Here is a 24,284-nt window from a genome sequence, read left to right on the forward strand (position 1 = left end):
TATTCCATCTGTTTACATTTTCCTCTATCTCTTTTTTCAGTGTCCTGTAGTTTTCTGCGTATAGGTTTTTTTTACCTCCTTAGTTAAGTTTATTCCTAGGTATCTTAATTTTTTTGGTGCAATGGTAAATAGGATTGCTTTTTTAGTCTCTCTTTCTGTAAGTTCACCATTGGTGTATAGAAATGCCATAGATTTCATGGCGTTAATTTTGTATCCTCTTACATTGCCGAATTCATTTATTAAGTCTATTAGTTTTTTGATGGTGTCTTTCGGGTTTTTTATGTACAGTATCATGTCATCTGCAAATGAGGACAGCTTTACTTCTTCTTTTCCAATTTGGATGCCTTTTATATCTTCTTCTTGTCTAATTGCAATGGCTAATACTTCCAGTACTATGTCGAACAGGAGTGGTGAGAATGGGGGCATCCCTGTCTTATTCCCGTTCTTAGGGGAAATGGTTTTAGTTTTTGCCCATTGGGTATGATGTTAGCTGTGGGTTTATCATATATAGCTTTTATTATGTCCAGGTATGATCCTTCTATTCCCATCTTGTTGAGAGTTTTTATGAAGAAAGGGTGTTGGGTTTTGTCAAATGCTTTTTCTGCATCAATTGATATGACTGTGATTTTTATCTCTCAATTTGTTTATGTGATGTATCACGTTTATTGATTTGCAGATATTGTACCATCCTTGCATTCCTGGGATAAATCCTACTTGGTCATGGTGTATAATCTTTCTGATGTAGTGCTGGATCCGATTTACTAGAATTTTGTTGAGGATTTTGGCATCTATGTTCATGAGGGATATTGGCCTGTAATTTTCTTTCATTGTGTTTGTCTTTATCTGATTTTGGTATTAGGGTGCTGGCTTCTTAGAATGAGCTTGGAAGTGTTCCTTCCTCTTGAATTTTATGGAATAGTCTGAGGAGGATAGGTTTTAGTTCTTCCCTGAATGTTTGGTAAAACTCCCCTGTGAAGCCGTCTGGCCCCGGGCTTTTGTTTGCTGGAAGCTTTTGATGACTGCTTCAATTTCTTCCATAGTTATTGGCCTATTGAGATGTTTAGATTCTTCCTGATTGAGTTTTGGAAGGTTATATTTTTTTAGGAATATGTCCATTTTCCTCCAGGTTGTCCAGTTTGTTGGAATAGAATTGTTCATAGTATTCTTTAACAATCCTTTGTATTTTGGTGGGGTCTGTTGTTATTTCACCCTTTAATTTCTGATTTTGTTTATTTGGGTCCTCTCTCTTTGCTTCTTGGTGAGCCTGGCTAGAGGTTCATCAATCTTGTTTATCCTTTCAAAGAACCAGCTCTTGGTTTTGTTGATCTTTTGTATTGTTTTTTGGTCTCAATGTCGTTTATCTCTCCTCTGATCTTTATTATTTCCTTTCTTCTGCTTACACTGGGATTTTCTTGTTGCTCTCTTTCTAACTCTTTGAGTTGTAGGTTTAGGTAATTTATTACCATTGTTTTTTGTTTGTTTGTTTGTTTTTGCAGTAGGCTTGTAGAGCTATGAACTTCCCTCTCAAGACTGCTTTCGCTGTGTCCCATAGATTTTGGATTCTTGTGTTTTCATTGTCATTTGTTTCCATGATGTTTTTCATGTCTTCCTTGATCTCTCTGGTAACCTAGTCATTGTTTAATAGCATGCTGTTTAGTCTCCATGTGTTTGATTTTTTGGGATTGTTTTTATTGTAGTTGATTTCCAGTTTTATGCCACTGTGATCTGAGAAGATGCTTGATATGATTTCTATCTTCTTGAATTTGAAGAGACTTTGCCTATGACCCAACATATGGTCTATCTTTGAAAATGACCCATGTGCACTTGGGAAGAATGTATATTCTGTGGCTTTGGGGTGAAATTTTCTGAAGATGTCAATTAATTCCATCTGGTCTAGTGAGTCATTTAGGATTGATGTTTCTTTGCTGATTTTTTGTTTAGAGGTTTGTCCAATGGTGATAGTGGGGTATTAAAGTCTCCTACTATGACTGTATTGCTGTCAATTTCTCCTTTGATATCCTCCAGGAGTTTTTTTATGTATTTGGGTGCTCCTATATTGGGTGCTTGTATGTTTACCAAAGTTATTTCTTCTTGTTGGATTGCTCCCTTTAGTATTATGAAGTGGCCTTCCTTATCTCTTTTTATGTCCTTCACTTTGAGATCTAATTTGTCAGATATAAATATTGCTACCCCAGCTTTTTTTTTCATTTCCATTCGCCTGGAAAACCTTTTTCCATGTCTTCACCCTCAGTCTGTGTGTGTCTTTTTTTTCTGAGGTGGGTTTCTTGTAGACAGCAGATATATGGGTCGTGTTTTCTTATCCAATCCGTTACCATATGTCTTTTGATTTGGGCATTTAATCCATTCACATTTAAAGTTATTATTGATAGATACTTATTTGTCGCCATTTTTATTCTTTACCCCTGTGTTCCTTCTCCGCTTCCTATTTTTTTTTTTTTTTTTTTTTTTTACAGCAGACCTTTTAGCATTTCTTGCATTGCTGGTTTTGTGGTAATAAATCCCCTTAGTCCTTTTTTGTCTGTGAAGCTCCTGATTTCACCTTCAATTTTGATTGATAGCCTTGCTGGGTACAGTATTCTTGGATTCAGACCCTTCCTTTGCATGTATATTTCATTCCATTCCCTTCTGGCCTGATGAGTTTCTGTTGAGAAATCAGTCACTAGTCTGATGGGGGTTCCTTTGTAGGTAACTTTCTGTCTTTCTCTGGCTGCTTTTAAGATTCTTTGTCGTTGTTTTTTGCCAATTTAATTATAATGTGCCTTTGCATCAGTCTTTTGGGGTTCATTTTGGTTGGGACTCTGTGCACTTCTTGGATTTGTGTGGGCTTTTTCTTCCCTATATCCGGGAAGTTTTCTGTCATTATTACTTCAAACAGGTTTTTTAATTCCTTGCTCAGTTTCCTCACCTTCTGGAACCCCTGTTATGCAGATGTTGTTTTGTTTTGTGTTGTCCCAAAGTTCCCTTAGGCCCTCCTCCTGCTTTTTAATTTTTTTTTCTAGAAGCTGCTTTACTTGGGTATTTTTTTCTACCTTGTCTTCTAGCTCACTGGTGCGGTCCTCTGCTTTTTCTAGTCTACTCTTGATGCTTTCTATTGAGTTCTTTACAGCAGTGATGTCATTTTTCATTTCTTCTTGGTTCTTCTTCATTTCCTCTTGGTTCTTACTCATATTGTCGAATTTGTCTTCCATTCTTTTCCGTCACCTTATGACCATTTCTCTGAATTCTTTCTCTGACAGGTTGCTTGCCTCCATTTCATTTACATTTTTTTCTGGTGATGACTGCTTTTCTTTCATATGCGGGCTGTTTCTTTGTCTCCCCAGGGTCTCTCTTCTCCAGGTGTCTGGTTATGTAGTTCTCTCTCTCCTGCATTGATTTAAAGGCACAAATTACAACACAACAAGGCACAACGCACAAGGTACTGGACACAAATGTATTCACAATACTAATAACCCTAAATAAAGGTGACCACCAGAGAAAGGCAATTTAGGGGATAGGAGAGAAAGAAAAGGAGAAAAAAATAATAATAATAAAAAAGAAAGGAATGCCATTATGAAACTGGGAAAAGGAAAAAAAAGTAAGAGAGAAAAGAAAGAGAATAAGAAAGAAAAGGGGAAAAAACTATATATATGGGGAGAAAACTCGGATAGAACAGCCACTAATCCCAGCAAATGCCAGCAACAAGTACCTGGAGATGAATACAAACTACAAAGAACAACTAATATCAAGTGAGGCAAGGGAAAACAGAAACAAAAAACAAACAAAAACAAAGCAAACAAAAAAACAAAAACAAAAAAAGAATAAGCAAAACAATCTCACAAACAAGCATAAAAAATTGATATAATCAACATTCAAGCAAACAACAAAAGGACAGAGAGAAAAACAATTTTTTGGATAGTGAAGACAGAGAAGAGAGAGGTGTGTATGAACTTGGAGCAGGGGATTGGAAATTAGATATATAACTGGGTAAAATTTTAACAGAGGGTAAAAAGAAAGAATGGGGAAAATCTAAAGCAGGAGAAGGGTAAGAGAACAAAAGGGGAAAAGTTAGGAAGAGAGTGATGGCATGAAGGTATAGTTGAGATAGAGTAGAATGATGCTAAAGGAAAAATGAAAATAGAATGTAGAACACTAATCTCAAAGTCAAATAAAGAGAAAATAAAATGACACTTTTTTTTAAAAAAAAGGTAAAATAGTAGTAGTAATGATACTGATTGAAAATAAAAATGTAATAATTAAAAAGTTAAAATCAAGTGAGGAAAAAAGAAAAAAATTAGTTTCTTAAGTAAAAGATGAAAAAAAATAAAATAAAAATAAAATGTGCAGTAGTGAAGGTCATTCACTTCCTCTATTGTTCTGTTTGGCAGGCCTGTTTCCAAGTCAGGACAGTATTGAAGTTCCCTGAGTTCCACTGCTCCTCAGTGTTGTAAGCCAGTCCTGATTTTTAAGCAGGCAGTGTGTCTTGCTTTTTGTATTCCTTTAATTGTGATTACACAGAGTCAATTTGTGATTCAGCCCCTGGGTGGCAGTGTTTCTGGATTGACCTCTGGGTCTATAGGTCCTCTCTAGCCTGTGCTTAGATCCTGCTTTCCCTGTGGCACTCAATACCGGTTTGTGGGAGTGGGCTGCCCCAGAGCTGGTTCTCCGACGGTCACTCCCAGCTCTGATCCCCAGGTTCCAGAAAAACAACTTTCCCCTGCAGTCTCCAAGGGTGTCCCCAACTGTGTGATCCCATGCACTGGGCTCAGCAATCAGAAGCAAGGATTTAAAGAGGAGAAAGCGCAAGTGTGGGAACTCCGGGGCTGTGCACAAGTCTGCGCAGTCCTTCCTCCCCCCCCCCCCGACCCCTGTGCCCAAGCAGCCAGCACACTTTTAAAATTTTTAGGCTGTCCTTCTGCGTCAGATCAAAATGGGTTGCTTTTTAGAGATCCCCTCTGTTAGCAGCTCTGAGGACCCTCTTCCACATTCACGGATCACGCCAGCCCCAACAGGCATGGATTTTTATAGGCGCAGACTTCCCCCAGACCTCCAGCTCCCACAGTGCGTGCGTTTCTCTGTCCTGCTGGGACCAGAGACCTCACCCTATCCCAGGCGAAATCTGACCTTTCTGTGGTGGAATGTAGAGCTCCTCTGAATCCGAGTGTTTGCGCCAATTGGGTGCCGGTGCTCTGGGGTTTGCAGCTGTTTGGTGGGTGCCGCAGTTGTAGATTTTCAGGCTTCCGATAACATCCACTTTCCCCTTCAAGATAATCTTGTGTCTCTTATTAGGGCACTAATCCCATTTATGAGGGCTCCACCCTCATGACCTAGTTACCTACCAAAGGCCCCACCTCCTAATACCATTACATTGGAGATTAGGACTTCAACATAAGAATTTTGGGAGGTTACAAACATTCAGTCTATAGCACCTGTGTTCATAGACATTTGAGTTGTTTATAGGTTTTGGATATCATGAATAAAGCTGCTATAAACATTCATTTGGTGGACATAAGCACTCATTTTTATTAGATATAAACGTAGGAGTGAAATCTTTAGAGTAGGTGGAATAGCAAGACATTTTATTTATTTTTTTTTTTTATTATTTTTTTTTAAATATATTTTATTGATATTTTACAGAGAGAAAGGGAGAGGGACAGAGAGCTAGAAACATCGATGAGAGAGAAACATCGATCAGCTGCCTCCTGCACACCCCCCACTGGGGATGTGCCCGCAACCAAGGTACATGCCCTTGACCGGAATCGAACCCGGGACCCTTCAGTCCGCAGGCCGACGCTCTATCCACTGAGCCAAACCGGTTTCGGCAGCAAGACATTTTAAACTGAGAATTACTTTAACTTAGGGTAATTTAACTTAGCATTAATGAAAGAACTGAAGGCTGAGTTTCTTATAAGAATACCTACTTTATGAAGAGCCATAATTGGAGATTAATGTGAATCTCGGTTTTGTTTAGCAGTTCAAGATTCTCTGCTTGCCAGATATTAGAGAGCATTTTTGCTATGGTTGTTGGGTTGGGTCTTTCATGCTTGTGGGTAGATAGATATTTATTTTTCTGGTGTCTGGTACATTGAGTACTCATCAGGGATGAGGAGCCATTATATTGCAAACTATCTTTTTTTGGATGGAGTCAAATTGTCTTTTCTTGGGCAGTTTGGCTCAAGGGATAATAAAATAACATAGGAAAATGAAGTTCACTTTACAGAAATTTGCCTTAGGGCCAGGGTCAGCAAACTGCGGCTTGCGAGCCACATGCGGCTCTTTGGCCCCTTGAGTGTGGCTCTTCCACAAAACACCACGGCCTGGGCAAGTCTATTTTGAAGAAGTGGCATTAGAAGAAGTTTAAGTTTAAAAAATTTGGCTCTCAAAAAAAATTTTAATCGTTGTACTGTTGATATTTGGCTCTGTTGACTAATGAGTTTGCCGACCACTGCCTTAGGGTTAACTTTAATAAATCTTTTGTTTTGAAAGTGAAGATTCACATGTAATTTTATGTTATCACAAAACTTAACTCTGGCAGTGTAATTTTACATTACATCAAAGGTAAAGAGTTTTAAAACATCGTATGTCTGCTGGCAACATTTACTAATGAAGTGTGATATTGAAAGGGTATGGGCAAAATTCCTGTGGTCTAGGAGGCGGGTGAGGTGGTTGTAAATAGAGGAGAAAACTGGGAAAGTGCTTCAATGAAGAATAAAGTTTCTGTAAAGGACTCAGAATTTTTCCCGTTCTACTATACTACTGAGTGTGCCAAAATACAGAGACCCACCTTAACCCCTTCCTTGATAAAGATGGTTACTTCAGGTTGTTGTTTTTTTTAACAGAATTTTATTTGATAATGAATATTAAAAAATACCCTAGGTTTTGCATTACTGGCAATTACTTGTTGTATCACTTCTGTTCTAAAAATAGTGAAATACCTAGTCTTCCTCCTGGGTGCTTTTGAAACTCTTTGGGGACTACATGAAGCCTGGGAGTAAGCCCAGAGTCCTTACCAAGGCTTCCAAGACGAGCATCTACTATCTCTTCCTTTCCAGCCTTAGCCCTTGACAGTCTCCATGCAGCATCACTATTCCATAGTCTCTCAGCCCTTGGTATTTTGGTACAAGCTTCTCTTCTGCCTGGAATGTTCCCCCCGCCCCCTGCCCAATTCACTTAACTCTAATCCTTTAAGGCCATCACCTTTCTTCCCAAAGCCTTCTCTGTACCCCAGACTGGCTTAAATGAATGACCCTCTTCTATGCTCCCTTATCCCCCTGTGCATATAGGTACTGACTATACTATATCAAAATGAACTTCCTTTCTCTCTCTCTTCCCATTAGACTTGAAATTGCTTAAGATATGTTGCTATCCTCAGGGCCTAGCATAGTGCCATTCATAGGATAGGCACTCAGTAAAGGATTGTTAAATTGATGTTTGGATGGACATATAAATCAGCTTTTAGACCTTTGTTAGTGTGCCTACTCATTCCATAAACATTTGATAGGTATTAAAGGACTACTAATGGCAGGCGCTATGATCAGAGCTGTAAAGGATACAGAGATGAACACTACATGGACTGAGATGGGAGTTTGTTTCAAGAGCAGACAGATAACATGCCTGCAAATAATAATAATCTGAAGTACAAAGTGCCCAGTGCCATAAAGGAGATATAAATAAAGGACTATAGTGGCTTAGAAGAAGGAGCAAGTACTAAATTGAGGAAGAAGTGTTCATAGAGAAAGTGGCATTTGAGGTAGGATAGGTGCAAGAAGGACATGAATGAGCAAAGAGCCTCCAGTGTATCATGTGATTTGTTTTGTCTGAAAAGAGTAGCTTTTATGAAGGAATAATGAGCAGTGGGGAACAACTAGGAATGTGGGAAGTGGCCATATTGGAGAGGACCTTAAATGCCAGGCTGATGAGTTTGTATTTGATTTTTATCAGTTGGAGCAATCTCGGAAGCCCATGGAAGTTTTTGACGTGGGTAGAGATATGCTTTAAGAGTCTGATAATGGTGTATTTTAGTATTTTCTTAGTAAATCATTATTAACTAATTAATTGCTAACCTTATAATTACTTTTACTATAAACAATGTGGAAAAACCCCAAGGTCTGTAGCTCCTTGACTTTTTTGCATTAGTCTTTTCTCACTGGAAATCTAGATGAGGTAAAAAAAATTATATGACCCATTAGTTCTGAGAAATGATAATTGAAATTGACAGAGGAAAGAAACACTAGCAAGACATAAATGGCTCATAAAAATACATAAACATATAAAGTGTTTGCTTAGGAACCGTGTCCAAAATGTTGCCTTCAGCTGTCTGGAAAAATCCAGACACAGTATATGAATTATATTGTTAACATTTATTCCTTTGGGGTAGTTTAGATCACTTCCAGTTAAAAATAACTATACTGTTCTAACCTCAGGCTGTCTACTCTTACTCCCCCGCTTGAACAGTGGGTACCGCATTGTCAGTTTGTTTTATAGTATGTTATATAACCAGAGCATCTGGTTTCTTGCTGCCTTAGGCCAGGCAGGCCTTCACTGTTTCATGCCTGGATTTTTACAACTTTCTCATTGTTCGCTCTGTCTCCAGTGCCTCTAATCTAGCTATATGACCTTGGGCAAGTCATATAACCTTTCTGATATTCTGTTCTGTTAACTCTAAAATGGAAGTAATGATTCTTGCCCTGCCTATCTCAAGGAGCTGTCTTGTGAAAGCAGTTGAAAACTGTCAGTGGCTTTACTAAGACTTGGACTCTACTGATTGGCTTTATACCCTGTACAATCTAGTCCCAAGCCACCTCTCTAATCTCATTTCTCAACATTCTCTAGGATCTACTCCTCCTCTCAGACACACACAAACTTAAGGTGTTCTCCTCATCTGGAACATTCTCCCTCTTATCTCTGCTCATCCAAATCTAAGCAATAATTTAAGGGCCAGTTCAAATACTACACCCTCTTTGAAATATTCCCTGATGACTCCAATGCTCATCGGTTTCCACCTTTGCTGAATTTTGACAGCATTTAGTTATTATCAGTATTTGCTTATTTGTTGTTTTTTATTATAAGCTCTTTATTTACCCAAGGCTCATTTCTTTACCTAAGTTGTGATTTTATGATGCTTTAGTTTGTTCATTTAACATTTAGTGAATGTTTGAGGATGTTTCCTCTATTCCTCACAGGACCAAGTGTAGAACTTAGAAATAATAGTTGGCTCATTTATTTAGAAGTTTACATAACACACTCTCTTAAGAGAGAGACAAGAGAACCCATCTTTTCTTCCTAGTGCTTGGAGTACCCCTCCTAACAATTTACCCTATTTCCACCTCCTACAGAACCATAGAAAAGCCATTAAGATGGGACTGTCAATAGGAATTTCTGTGATTATAGATCTCTTTTATAGCTGTGCTATCCAATATAGTAGTCATTAGCCATATATGGTGATTCAGTGCTTGAAATGTGGCTAGTGCAACTGAGTAACTGAATTTTAGTTGTATTTAACTTTAATGTAAATAGCTGCCTGTGGCTAGTGGCTACTGCATTGGACAGCGTAGGTCTAGATCAGTGGCTTTCCAACTTCTTTTATCTAACAGTACAATGAGAAATACATTTTATATAGCAATACAGTTTACATATACACAAATTTTATGAAACAATAATCATACTATTATGTATACTATATTATTATATTTTCTGTTCTATTAAATTCCATTTAAAAAATTCTGTTTGCAATCCACTATAGATTTCCTAGACCATTGATGAGTTATGGTTTGCTCATTGAAAAACACACTGCACATTTTATAGGTGGAGAACCTGAGGCCTAAAGAAGTACAGTAGGTTCTGCAAGGTCACATAGCTAGTTTTAGAGTGGAACTAAAAATTAGGGTTCATAGGCTAGAGATACTTTTAAGAGGGGTGAAGAGTGATTCTTCCTTCTGTTAACCATGCCCCCCAATTTTATTTTGATATTGGACAAAAATCATTTGACACACTCTTTATTTTGACTAAATATTATCATGGTGTCTTGCTTCCTGCATGAATCATGAGTTCTATATTTGAGTATTGGTGCATTTGGGTTTGAAAAATGCCCAAAATCAAAGTTACAATATAATGGAGGCTTACTTTGGACCCACTACATGACTTGGCAGGGACACTAATATGAAACTACCTCCTGGGGAATAAAACCATGCTTTCTACTAGCAGGTTAATCCTTAAGGACAACAAAACCTATTGATTAAGAATCAAGGTGATTCTCACCTCAGTTTGTAGAATAGTTGCCTTGAGTCTTGAATTGTAAAGCCAAGCAAGTAATTTTTTCTCCATCCGTCCATTCTTTGTATGCCTTATCAACAAAGAGAATCTTTACAAAAGTGGTATCTTCTTGTTTTTCTGAAAATGCATTACTCCAAAAAGAGCAGTTATCCTATCAAAAGAAAAAGAGACAGCAATTTAGAATTCAGTGGTCTTCATGTTAGGTGCATTCCTGACCAGTTTGTGAATGGAATCCCTTTTCCTTATGGATATATCTCAATGCATTTCAGTCAGCAGACAGGAGGCAATAACTTGTCCTTAAATGAAAACAACAAAAATATATGCTAAGATCTGGAAACAGCCAAAGTGCCTATCAGTAGATGGATGGATAAAAAAAATCCGTGGTACATTTATAAAATGGAATACTATGCAGCTGTGAAAAGGAAGGATCTTTTATACTTTGAGACTGCATGGAGGGACCTGGAGATGATTATGCTCAGTGAAATAAGCCAATCATAGAAAGACAAATGTCATATTATCTCACTTATATGTGGAATATAATGAACATAATAAACTGATTTATAAAATAGAACTAGAGGCATAGAAACATGGAACAGACTTATGAATCTCAGAGGGAAAGGGGAGAGTGGGGTGGGAAGAGATTAACCAAAGAACTTATATGCATATATTTAATGCCCATGAACTCAGACAATAGGGTGGTGAAGGCCTGGGATGGAGCTGGGAACTGGGTGGTGTGGATCAAAGGGGAAAAAGACACCTGTAATACTTTCTTTTTTTTAAAATATATTTTATTGATTTTTTACAGAGAGGAAGAGAGAGGGATAGAGAGTTAGAAACATTGATGAAAGAGAGACATCGATCAGCTGCCTCCTGCACGCCCCCTACTGGGGATGTGCTCGCAACCCAGGTACATGCCCTTGACCGGAATCGAACCTGGAACCCTTCAGTCCGCAGGCCGACGCTCTATCCACTGAGCCAAACCGGTTAGGGCATACCTGTAATACTTTCAACAGTAAGTGTTTTTTAAAAGGCAATAAGCTTTTCAAAAGCATCATTTTAAGGGAAAATAAAAAAGTCCAATTTTGCATTACATTTGATTCTTACCACCATAGTCAGTAGCATGAATTGACTGAAATCTCTAAGAAATGTTGTATTTTGTGGTGTCAAGTTGAAAACCAAAGGGCCTTATCACTTAATAATTGTTGCTTGACAAAAGGACTGGTTATCCCTTTGCTGACTTGCCCGGCAATTTGTCAGGTGCATGCAGCCTCCTGTGCTCCACCACCACTAGTACTAGACAGTTAAATAGAATTTCATAAAGTCTAGTTGAAAGCTAACCCTTTGGTTGAGATTCTCAGGTAAGTCAGAAAATGATAATGTTCTCTTAGGACAGTGGTCGGCAAACTCATTAGTCAACAGAGCCAAATATCAACAGTACAACGATTGAAATTTCTTTTGAGAACCAAATTTTTTAAACTTAAACTTCTTCTAATGCCCCTTCTTCAAAATAGACTCGCCCAGGCCGTGGTATTTTGTGGAAGAGCCACACTCAAGGGGCCAAAGAGCCGCATGTGGCTCGCGAGCCACAGTTTGCCGACCACTGTCTTAGGATATCAGAGTATATCATGGCCTACAGAGAAATCATTTGTGTATTTTGCATTATATGACAACTTGGCATCATTAAGCTATGACTTGCTAAATACGTTCAAGAAAATGTGCAGTTTTGAACATGATAATCCTCCTTGGGAAGCTAGGAATTGTTGTCCCATCTCTTTTTTAAGTTCTTGGTTTTCAGAAAAGCACAGCACTGGTAGGAAGAGAAATGACGATGGACAGGGCCTGTGTGCAGGCGAGTAGAGGCTGAGAAGACCAGGACACTAAGTGGTCCCAGGAGGAAGGGGGTGAAGCCACATTTTAGGCTGAACTTTGTTCTTCTAGATTCCTCTTGCCTTTCTAGCCTCTGCTAATCAACCTACTATCTACCATGCCCCTCTTCACAATCTCTGTGCTGGTTGACTTCTTCACTTTTTTTTAAACCTTTCCTTCCTTTGTTGACCAAGTCCAGGAGTGTAGCATGTTCTAGCTAGACCTAGCTTATTATCTCCCTACCCCACACTATGTTTTTCTGCTACCATCTCATTACCCACACTTGAAAACTTCAAGTCATTTTTGACTCTCATTCTCCTCGGCCCCACCCCACACTTAGTTGCTTGCCAAATCTTTTTGGTGTTTCCTCAACCAGGAATTTCCTCCCTTCCCTTTTCCCACCTATGTCTTATTTTCATTAAGGCTCAGCTCTGATGCCACCTTTTCTAGGTTGTAGAAGGCCCATTCATCCCCAGTTGGAATGAATCATTTGTTGCCTTCTATATCACTTAAAAATATTACTTATGTTACCAAATGCAAGGGGTTTGTCTCTTGGCGATCATAACCTAATGAATCTAGACCAAGACAGAATATGAACAAGGAAAGTTTATTTGCAGCAAGTAAGAGAGCACTGGGGATGATTCCCAAAGCAGTGTCTCCAAATACACAAGGTTAATTGCTTTTATTGGGACTAGTTATGTATATTCATTAAAAAGAGACAGGTCATTATATGCAGAGGCTAGGTCATTCTAGCATAGGGGCAGTAAGGGAGCATGCTTTCTCTTTTATCACATTTATAGAAAATGGTAGGTAAGCTCTGCTTGGGGAGGGTAATTTAGTATTATGATTAAGCAGGATCAGTATTCCGTTTAGGCATCCTTATCTGGTTTCAATAGGAAAAGGGTGTTATTGTTTTGTGGTCAGTCAGGGAACATCCTTTTCCTGCAAGACAGCTCAGCAAAGATTGTTAGTTTCACAATTGACCAACCCTTTTAACCCCATTCTGATTACACTTATTTGTTTATTAGAGAAGAATGAAGAAGAATACCAACTATAGTGACCTTCTTGTTGGCCTGAGAGGGGCTGAAGATCAAGAGGAAAATTCTTTGACTACCATTTTGGCCAGAGCCATCCCAAAGGAAGCAGCACAGTTCTCACAGGCTTTAAGGGGCGGTATTAATTTGACAAGATGGCTGGGTAGTGACTCATTGAGACAGGGTTGGTGATAGAGAAATACTTTTTATTTTTTCAGCCAGTACTAAAAAAAGATCCAAGGATTATATGCATAAATGTTGTACATTCATCCAATGCCACCTTTCCTCACCCCAACCAGGGGAATGCCAGAGAGGCTGCCTCTTTCTCACACTTCTCTCAAGCTACTTCTTTTCTGATTTTCTTTCTCTTTCTAAGCTATACTGGGCATTCATTTTAACCTGATTTCTCCTGCATGTGAAGGGTAGAGAGTAGGGTGGGAAGGTACACAGTGTGATTTTATGCCACCTCAGTCCACCACCTCCTGGGGATGGTCTGACCTGGGTGATCATTTTTAGCCTGGTATGTCTTGGACATAGTCCAGGGACTAAGGCCAGTGACAGAAAGGCTAAGATAGCACTGGCTCTCTGGCAGTTTCAGCAGTGATGAGTTTACACTGGTGAACAAAATGGCTTTCTCATTTCTAACTTCTTCAGGTTTGCTATACTGCCAAGACTATACCTTTAATAATTAAAACATCTTGAGGAGAAAGGCTATTTAAATCCCTGAAAAATTGGATTTCTGTAATATGTTTCAAGAAAGGCAGTATCCCTGGGTAGATGTGTTTCTAAAGTTATAACTACAAACAAATTATAGCTTCAACTTGTAAAAATTATGCAAAATGTAACTTCAACCTCCAACTAAATGTTCTGAGCAGATGAACCTGTTTTCATGACCAGATATGGCTCATTTATTTTTGGGAACATTTATTTTTATGAAAACAGTATGCTCCTGCCTTAGAAAACAAAGCCAAAAGAAAACAATTTGTTCTTTCAAGTGAGTTAAACATATCTGACAATGCCATTTTTACAGGAAACCATGAGGCTTTTAGGGACTGCTTTGGGAGAGACCCTGCAGCTACTTGTAGCTGCACAGAAGGACCCCTGCCTTCTCTGAGCTCCTCTTCCATAGGGTATGAGGAGACTTCAAGAGTTGAGAGGAGAAGGTATGTGCTGGGTGTCTTAGCATTGAAGTTGATGTATTGTTCTCATAGAAATAACCATCAACTGTAAAATATACTATCAATTTGATTTTTCTGGTTATAATTTAAAATAGTATTTTGGGCGCTGGCTGGGAAAACTATTTATTGTCTGCAATATTATTTCCCTCAGAAAATTTATTTAAAGAGAATTTTTAAAAAATTCTTTATTATTTAAATTATTACATACTAGAGGGGCCCGGTGCATGAAATTTGTGCACTGTGGTGGTGGGGGGGGGGTTGCCCCTCAGCCCAGTTTGCACCCTCTCCAATCTGGGACCCCTCAGGGATGTCTGACTGCCGGTTCCCAACTGCTCGCCTGCCTGCCTGCCTGCCTGATTGCCCCCAACCACTCCCCTGCCAGCCTGATCGACACCTAACTGCTCCACTGCTGGCCCGATCGCCCCCAACTGCCCTCCCCTGCTGGCCTGGTCACCCCCAACTGCCCTCCCCTGTCGGCCTGGTTGCCCCCAACTGCCCTCCCCTGCAGGCCTGGTCGCCCCCAACTGCCTTCCCCTGCCAGCCATCTTGTGGTGGCCATCTTTGACCACATGGGGGTGGCCATCTTGTGCAAGGGTGTGAGGGTCAATTTACATATTACCTCTTTATTATATAGGATAGTATTACATACATCTTCTTTTCCCCCCATTGACCTTGCCCCGGCCACCCCACCCCTCAGCACATGCCCTCATCCCCCTGGTGTCTGTGTCCATTGGGTTATGCTTATATGAATGGATACAAGTCCTTTGGTTGATCTCTTACCACCCCCTCCCCATGAGGTTTGATGGTCTGTTTGATGCTTCTCTGTCTATGGATCTATTTTTGTTCGTCAGTTTATGTTGTTCATTATATTCCACAAATGAGTGAGATCATGTGGTATTTATCTTTCTCTGACTGGCTTATTTTGCTTAGCATAATGCTCTCCATGTCCACCCATGCTGTTCCAAATGGTAAGAGTTCTTTCTTTTTTAAAACAGCATAGTATTCCATTGTGTAGATGTACCACCGCTTTTTAATCCACTCATCTGCTGATGGGCACTTAGGCTGTTTCCAAATCTTAGCTATGGTGAATTGTGCTACTATGAACATAGGGGTACATTTGTCCTTTCTGATTGGTGTTTCTGATTTCTTGGGATATATTCCTAGAAGTAGGATTACTGGGTCAAATGGAAATTTCATTTTTAATTTTTTGAGGAAACTCCATACTGTTTTCCACAGTGGCTGCACCAGTCTGCATTCCCACCATCAGTTCACGAGGGTTCCTTTTTCTCCACAACCTCAAGAGCACTTGTTGTTTGTTGATGATAGCCATTCTGACAGGTGTGAGAAGGTACCTCATTGTTATTTTGATTTACATCTCTCAGATAATTAGTGTCTTTGAGCATTTTTTCATATGTTTCTTGGCCTTCTGTAGGTCCACATTCAAATAGTGTCTAAGTCCTTTGCCTATTTTTGATTGGATTATTTATCTTCCTTTTGTTATGATGTATGAGTTCCCTGTAAATTTTGGAGATTAGGCACTTATCAGATATAACATTGGCAAATATGTTCTCCCATGCAGTGGGCTTTTTGTTCTTTTGTTGATGGTTTCTTTTGCTGTGCAGAAGCTTTTTATTTTGATGTAGTCCCATTTGTTTATTTTCTCCTTAGTTTCCATTGCTGTAGGAGCTGTATTGGTAAAGATATTGTCTGCTATTTTGGTGCCTATGGATTCTTCTAAGATTTTTATGGTTTCCAATCTTACGATTAAGTCCTTTATCCATTTTGAGTTTATTTTTGTGTATGGTATAAGTTGGTGGTCTGGTTTAATTTTTTTGCATGTATGTGTCCAATTTTCCCAACACCTTTTATTGAAGAGACTGTCTTGACTCCATTGTATGCTCTTGCCTCTTTTGTCAAATATTAATTGAGCATAAGGGCTTGGGTTGATTTCTGGGTTTTCTGTTTTGTTCCACTGGTCTGTATGTTTGTTCTTGTGCCAGTACCAGGCAGTTTTGAGAACAGTGGCTTTGTAATATGGCTTGATATCTTGTATTGTGATCCCTCCAATTTTGTTCTTCTTTCTCAAGATTGCTGGGGCTATTTGGGGTCTTTTTTATTCCATATGAATTTTTGGAAAGTTTGTTCTAGGTCTGTGAAATATACCATTGATATTTTAATGGGGATTGTTTTAAATCTATAGATTTCTTTGCGTAGTATGGACATTTTAATGATGTTGATTCTACCAATCCATGAACATGGTATATTCTTCCATCTGTTTATGTCTTCCTCTATCTCTTTTTTCAATGTCCCATAGTTCTCCCATTGCAGGTCTTTTACCTCTTTAGTTAAGTTTATTTCTAAGTATCTTAATTTTTTTTTGTGCAATGGTAAATGGGATTTTTTTTTGTTTCTCTTTCTATGAGTTTGTTATCTATATATATATAAAAGCCCAGTGACCAGAATGGTGGAACGACCAGAATGACTGGTGGCTATGACTCGCACTGCGGCAGCCAACCAGCCTGATCTGGACCCCAATTGGCCACCCTTCAGCCGGCCTGGCCCCTGATCAGCCCCCCACACTCCAATCGGGTGTGGGGCTGGCCAGCCAACTGCCCACAGCCCCTCCTCCCAGCTGGCCCTGCCCCTGATCAGGGTGTTGGGGGCTGATCAGGGGCCAGGCCGGCTGGCCAACCACCGGTGGCCCCTCCCCCCTGCCAGCTTGGCCTGATGGGCCCCCATCGGGGCAGGCCGGCTGGACCCTACCCATGCACGAATTCATGCACTGGGCCTCTAGTTGGTGTATAAAAAGGCCATAGGTTTCTGAGTGTTAATTTTGTATCCTACTACATTGCTGAATTCATTTATTAAATCTAGTAGTTTTTTGATGGAGTCTTTAGGGTTTTCTATGTACAATATCATGTCATCTGCGAATAATGACAGTTTTACTTCTTCTTTTCCAATTTGGCTGCCTTTTATTTCTTCTTCTTGTCTGATCACTATGGCTAGCACTTTCAGTACTATGTCAAACAGGAGTGGTGAGAGTGGGCATCTCTGTCTTGTTCCTGTTCGTAGGGGAAATGGTTTTAGTTTTTACCCTTTGAGTATGATGTTGGCTGTAGGTTTGTCATATAAGGCTTTTATTATGTTGAGGTATGATCCCTCTCTTCCCACCTTGCTGAGAGTTTTTTAAAGAGAACTTTTGAGATAAAAATCCTTCATAGGTCAGTCTTGACTCTTTTGGCAGATACCAGTGGTACAAAAGTGAATTTTAACCCCTCCTACATTACATGGTCATAAACTCTGAGACTGTGGCCTATGTCTTACAAGGTTTAATTATATTTTATTCTGTTACTTTATTTTGATAGATAACCATAGTCATTTGTGAATCCCAAGAACTAGTTATACAGAGTAGGGCAAAAGTAGTTTTACAGTTGTTCATGTCTAAAATAATACAAAAGTTAATAAATAATAATGCAAGAATAAACTGTTTTGCATACTCACAACTGTAAAACTATTTTTGCCCCACCCTGTATTTATCATCAGCTGCAAGATCCTACTTTGCAGAAGTCATATATGAATAAAATAACAAATAAAAGTACCATTAAAACATTCAGTCTTCCAGCTAAAATATTACATTTTCACAGTTGTATAAACTTTGAGGCTTGTCATAGCCCCTTCCAAGTCATTGGCCACTAGAAACCTTACAATATTCCCTGTGACGTGGGTAAGAGTTATGTATTAAGGTATTATTGTATTATCTTGATAAACTCATCTTAGGAGAAGCTAGATAAGTGGCTATTTACTAAGAAGGCCCCATGAAAGAAAAGGTTTTGAGTTAACTATAGCCAAGTAATTATTAAGATGGGGCGCTAAATAGGGCCTTGATAAAGGGAAGGTCAAAAAAGGTGGTCAAGAGGAAATCCCTTTACTAAAGGATTTTGTGGTCTGTGATTGTCTCTGTTCCTCAAAGAAAAGGATTTGCTTCTATTACTTTGGAGCTCAGCTCATGACCTTTCACCTTCAGGACAAAGGTAATAATCAGTAGACTACAGAAGCAAGCCCCTTCTGTTAAATTTTGCCTGAGTTTCTTCCCTTTAATTTCAGTTTTATGCAAGTATGAAAACCAAATTACTATTTTTGCTGACTACCTAGAAGAATTTCCAGATACAAATGACCTGGTATGGATCTTGGGGAAACAGCATCTCCTTAAAACAGGTAAGGTTTGGTTGCATTTGTCTGTGAGAACCCAAATGAAGTGGGTGCTGAGGTCAAGGTGTTATATGGTTTTCCTCCTTGGGTTAGCAGAACATGACCTTGATAACTGTTAATCCTACTCTCTAGCTGACTTACCTGGCAGTCAAAGAAGTTTAAGCTTCAGGCCCTTCCCTTGTAGAGGCCTCTTTCAAGACCTTAAGAGGCCCTTGCAGCATGTTCATATGGTCGTGTTTGTACAATTTGAAAAGGTCATATATTTGTCTTCTTTCCCCTAAAGGAGAACCCCTGAATTCTATAAGACTCAGGTTTCAAAAAGCATGGACCCACTCCTGGTATCAGTAACCAGTATCTAGTCTTTGATGTCTGGGCTACATACTTTTCATTCCTCACATGTCCTTTTCTGTCTAGATTAAAGCACTGGGGACTTCTAAACAGCCCACGGCTGTCAGAAACGATATCAGACACCTAGAAGTACTGTAGTTTGATATATTTTGCTGATTGTAGCCCTGTTTTACTTTATTCTGATTGTGTATAGAACATACAGCTAGATAGATGGAAAGGAAGCTTGAATTTGTCTTTTTGTTATTGTTGTTAACCCTCAGCCAAGGATATTTTTTCCATTGCTTTTTAGAGAGAGTGAGAGAGAGAGAGAGAGAGAGAGAGAGAGAGAGAAACATTGATGTAAGGGAGACACATTGATTGGACACATTGATTGGTTGCCTCCTGCACAGGAACCGACTGTGGCCATGGATTGAACCCACAACCCAGGTATGTGCCCTTGACCTGGAATCACACCTGAAACCCTCCAGTTCACAGGCCAATCATCTAACCACTGAAATACACTGGCTAGAGCTGAATTTGTCTTTCTTACCCTTATATTCTCATAGATTGGGAAAGACCTTTAAACCTAAAACTGCTAATGGCCCTATACCCAGATAAAGCCTGAGCTTGGAGAGAGGCAACTCTGATTTTGTATCTGTCTGAGGAGAGGCCCCAGCATGGAGGGAAGAACAGGAAGCTCATCAAAAAGCAGGAAAGGAAGTTAGGCATTTTGTAGCTCCTCCTGAGTCTGGCTTCATAATTTTGTTGGGAGAAGACTGAACAGTGGAGAATGACCAGGGTTAGCCATTAGGAGAATTTTTCTATTCAGACTCTTCTCCTACCTTAGATAAGTCATTTTCTCTTTCTGGAGCTTAACTCCCTTCACTAGCACATAAAATGAAGGGACTGAAGCTCATCTCTTCTAGTTCTGCATTCCATGACAACAGAAATCACTAGGTTGTCTAGGTTGTCAAACATACCCATATTCAAATGTTAAGTTGCAAAATGACTTTCAAAGTGAAATTGTTAAAATGTCCATACAACTTCCCCAAACTTTGTAGCATATAGGGAAGGTGGGAGGTGTAGAAAATATCAGAGGAAGGAGTGACTGGTCTTTACATTTTAAGAGGAGGCATATATAATAGCAGCTAACATTTATGCAGGCTTACTACATACTGTAGCATCTAAGCACTTTCATGTGTTATCTTGTGGAATGCTCACAACTCTATGAAGTAGGTGCTCTCCCCATTTTATGGATGATAAAAATGAATCTCAATGATAGGGCTACACAGTTGGTAAGTAGAATAGTCAGGGTTCAAACCCAGGCAGAGTTTGACTCCAGGAATCTTACTCTTAACCATTATATAGCTGCTTCCCAAAATGTGCCAGACACTGTGGACATGAAGGGGAAGGAAAATCCAGACAGTAATTTTCTGATTAGTTAAAAGGAAAGGCAAGGGAGAAAATAGAAACTATAGACTGATACTGAATTTCATTTTTTTCTTTTAAAATGCAATGGCTATAAGTACTATACAGAATACAAACATGGATATGTTGTTGAAAAAGGGGAGATAGAAGACTAAGAAAGATAGAACCACATCTAAATATTGATGGGAACATGGAAGCCATATTTGTGGCCATCGAAATAAATTTGTCATAAAATACAAGAAAGCATGCTTTCAAAATAGACAGACATTTATGATGTTACACATCCATTTAGATTGCAAATGCTAGTTGTACTAGGTGGTATTGACACATTGCTTACATAATTAATTTGCTTAACGGGGCACTTTCATTTTAGTTAAACATGTCCACATGTGTACACCCCACCACACACACACCCATACCCAGTTTTAGATAACAGAAAGTGAGTACTGATAACAGATTCAGTCAAATGTTATCAATTAGGCAGGGCTGATTGCCTTGTTAGTTGGTTATCTAGGATTCTTGCTTTCCCTATTCTTTGTCTTATGGCCATGACCCCAGTGTTGGTACCTGCCAAGACCATGGAGTTCAATGGAAAAGTGACAGAAGCCACCCAGCATCATTGTACTAGCCAGTGGCTCTTGTCAAAACATAGGCAAGGGGAAATGTTGAGATTATTTGGTTAAAATGAGATTGGGTTTCTTATGAATTTCCCTAGCCTCATAATAATGGAATTATCTGGTTATTTGAAAATGAGTTTGCTGCTGGATCAGAAATCAAAAGCAGATATCTTTAGATGGGATGTGGTGATTTAATTTGAATTTCACATTTAATTACAGAAAAATCTAAGCTGTTGTCTGATATAAGTGCTCGTCTATGGTTTACATACAGAAGGAAATTTTCACCAATTGGTAGGTATATGATTTGTTATACTGTGCTTTCTTCCTTGTACATAGCTTGCCTGAAGTTTTCAGTGAGTTCACAGAAATTCCAAATTAGCAGCTCACTATGATTAAGAATTTTATTTAGGAGAGTATTTAAGTCTTACACTTTATGCAAATGTTTCATTGCCAAGGAACCTCATCATGTATGGCTCCATAGTGTTAATGTGTGATGCCAGGATACTTTTGAGTCCACCTCCAAGTGTTCGGGATCTGGGTGGTATAATTTATTTTACTTCTGAGAGTAAGGAAAAAGTCAGACTTTTAATTTGGGCAATATTTATTAAATTATAATCTACTGCTTTGTGTAGCTACTTGATTATTAAAGGCAATTGTACCTGAAGAAAAGAAAGTAATTCTTTTGATTGTTTCCCCCTATGAACTGAGAACACCTTGCCACTGGGAGATGAATTAAGATAGATTTCTTTGGCCCTAATTCTAGGTTTAGAGTACCAGCTGCTGTCTAGAAAGAAAGAAAAAAAAAAAAAGGACAGTTCAATAAGCTAAGTGAACATGCTCCCTGTAGAGAAAATTTCTAAAATGTTTTCAAGTAGGGTGACGTATTCCTGGTATCATGGCCCTGTGGGAAAAGATTACCAAAAACCCAAATGGTGGAAGCTATTCTCCTAACAGGAAACCTGTCTGACCAATTTTGATGTAGGACTGGACCTATTAATTGGCTTCAGATCAATTTTTCTGATAAAGTACCATAGATGAAGTCCACACAGACATTTTTTAAAATCTCTGCAGGAAGTACCTGAGCAGTAAAACAAATAAAATAGCTATTTTTTAGTACCCAGTGATTCTAAACTGTTAACTTTCTCTGGTGAAGAGGTCTTCGTAAGACTTGAAGACATTTGCAATTCAACTCTGGCAATGTTTTGGCATTCGATGCTCTCTTCTTTATGTGAGCTTCACTGAATCTTTTCCATACTAATCTGGCTGGTAATCCCAATATGAGCAAGAGCCAAGGGCTCCTCTTCCAGCTCCCAAGTTGGCTCAACCTTTCTCTTGTTACTGTAGCAACTCTCATTCAATCCCCACAGCAAAAGGAAAGGGGCAGCCACCTTGGCTCACTTGTCTTATAAGGTTGATGGCCCCCTTTAAAGTTACTTTTGTGAGATCATGCTTATAGTATACTTGTTCACTTCCATATTGGGATATGAAAGCAATGAAAGCAGAATGTCTCCTCTGCCATCCAAGTTATCTGATTTCATTGGTACCATGATAAAGGATAGTGAGCTCACCCTGGCCACATTTGTGGGATTTTTGTTACATCAAGTGTTCTTAAAATGGAACTCTTTGTATTATTTCATTTATTAACTGGTTTTGTGCCTTTTTAAGATATAGTACATTTTAATTTATTAATAGTATTCTTTTAATATATATTATATATATAATGTATTATATATATAATGTATTTATTGTCAAAACATAGGTAGGGAAATGTTGAAATTATTTGGTTAAAATGAAATTGGGTTTCTTATGAATTCCAGAGAGAGGAAGGAAGAGGGAAAGAGAGATAGAAGCTGCCTCCTGCATGCCCTACACTGGGGGGTTGAGCCTGGAACCTGGGCATGTGCCTTGATCAGAAATTGAACCATTACCTCCTGGTCATAGGTAGATGCTCAACCACTGAACAACACTGGCTGGGCTATTAATAATATTCTTAATTGTGACCTTACTCATAACACCAAATATTTCCATTATCCTGAGTGGGTTGTAGAGCACTTTCCCAGATACTCTCTCACTTAATTCTTATAATACCCACTGGTAATAGCCAGGGTATATGCTATTATCCCCAGTCTATAGTTGAGATTTAGATTTAGAGACTGGTCTGATGCCCAATTTAAGACTCTTTCCTCTATTTTACATTGTCCTTCTTGCTATTCAGATCTTTATAATGTACATTTAGAACAGTCAAAAGTCTTCCAGATATCTTTGACCATTTTGATGATTGCCTTTGGTAGCATTTATTTCTTAAGTAAGGTAAGATGGGTTTCCCTGAAAGGTGAGCTGTGCAAAGCCAGGTTTGGTCAAACAGATGATTATATGGCATAGACTAAGTGTTGGTGGTCATACATTGCACTCGTCTACCAAAATTGCATGCATACCTAGAAGTCTCCAAGCAGAAAACATAAGGGGCAGGTTCTGTTCATTTGTTTATTTTGTTTTTGACCATAGAACCCATTTTAGTTAACTTAGCATTAACTTTGCAAGTTCCACCCTATAACAAACGCTGTTTGATATCTGGCTATACCTCTTATCTCTTTTCAGAGTGTGTGTGTGTGTGTGTGTGTGTGTGTGTGTGTGTGTGTGTGTCTGTCTTGTATGATTCCCAGATATGCTGATTGTTTTGGGAAAGGGTAATTTCAGGAACTCATATTTATTGCCATCCATTTGCCAACAGGAGGAACGGGCCCTTCATCAGATGCTGGCTGGGGATGTATGCTACGCTGTGGACAGATGATGCTGGCTCAAGCCCTTATCTGCAGACACTTGGGAAGGGGTGAGTTAAATTTGTTCTCTAAACTGCCTTAGAGACCTCTTCAGTAGCGCTTACTGCTGGTGTTTTCATATTTGTGGTGAAATTGAGGAATACTCACTAACGGAGCTACAGGTCCTAAAAGTGCTCCATGTAAGCTCAAGTGGTGTGGTTGACAAGTTGACAAAGTCTCCCATGAGAAGGAAATAGGCGACATTTCCTTGTGAATCACCAAGCCAGAGGGACAGGTGTGAACATTGTACGTTGAGGCAGGTGTGTCATTTAGTTTCCATATTCGTCATTGTTTGACTGAGTCCTTAAACGGGTCACATAACAAAGGGAGCAGGAGGAAGGGCGTGGTGGTAGGTCTGTTTCTTGACCTCATTTAAAATATCTGCCTGGCAAAGGATGTAAATGACATAAAGGAAATGCCTAATGAGAGAGCGGGTGCTATTTTGGTTTTGGTTCACTGAAGATGTCCATTTGATGATTAAGGGATCCTTAAATTACCTTCGTCAATAAACTATTTTATTAAAATCATTTCAGTAAT

General features: G+C 39.1%; 1 protein-coding gene across 2 annotated transcripts in view; it reads left to right on the plus strand.

The window, feature by feature from the left end:
- Window positions 1-24,284, plus strand: part of ATG4A (autophagy related 4A cysteine peptidase) — an 83,767-nt gene that overhangs the window by 25,197 nt on the left and 34,286 nt on the right. For both annotated transcript variants that reach the window (XM_080651976.1, XM_080651977.1), the window contains exons 2-4: window positions 18,452-18,562; window positions 21,148-21,219; window positions 23,660-23,758. In XM_080651976.1, the coding sequence (XP_080508102.1) occupies window positions 18,452-18,562; window positions 21,148-21,219; window positions 23,660-23,758 (282 nt within the window). The remainder of the gene's footprint in view (window positions 1-18,451; window positions 18,563-21,147; window positions 21,220-23,659; window positions 23,759-24,284) is intronic.

The sequence above is a fragment of the Plecotus auritus genome (assembly GCF_963455305.1).
Source record: "Plecotus auritus genome assembly, chromosome: X".
NCBI lineage: Eukaryota > Metazoa > Chordata > Mammalia > Chiroptera > Vespertilionidae > Plecotus > Plecotus auritus.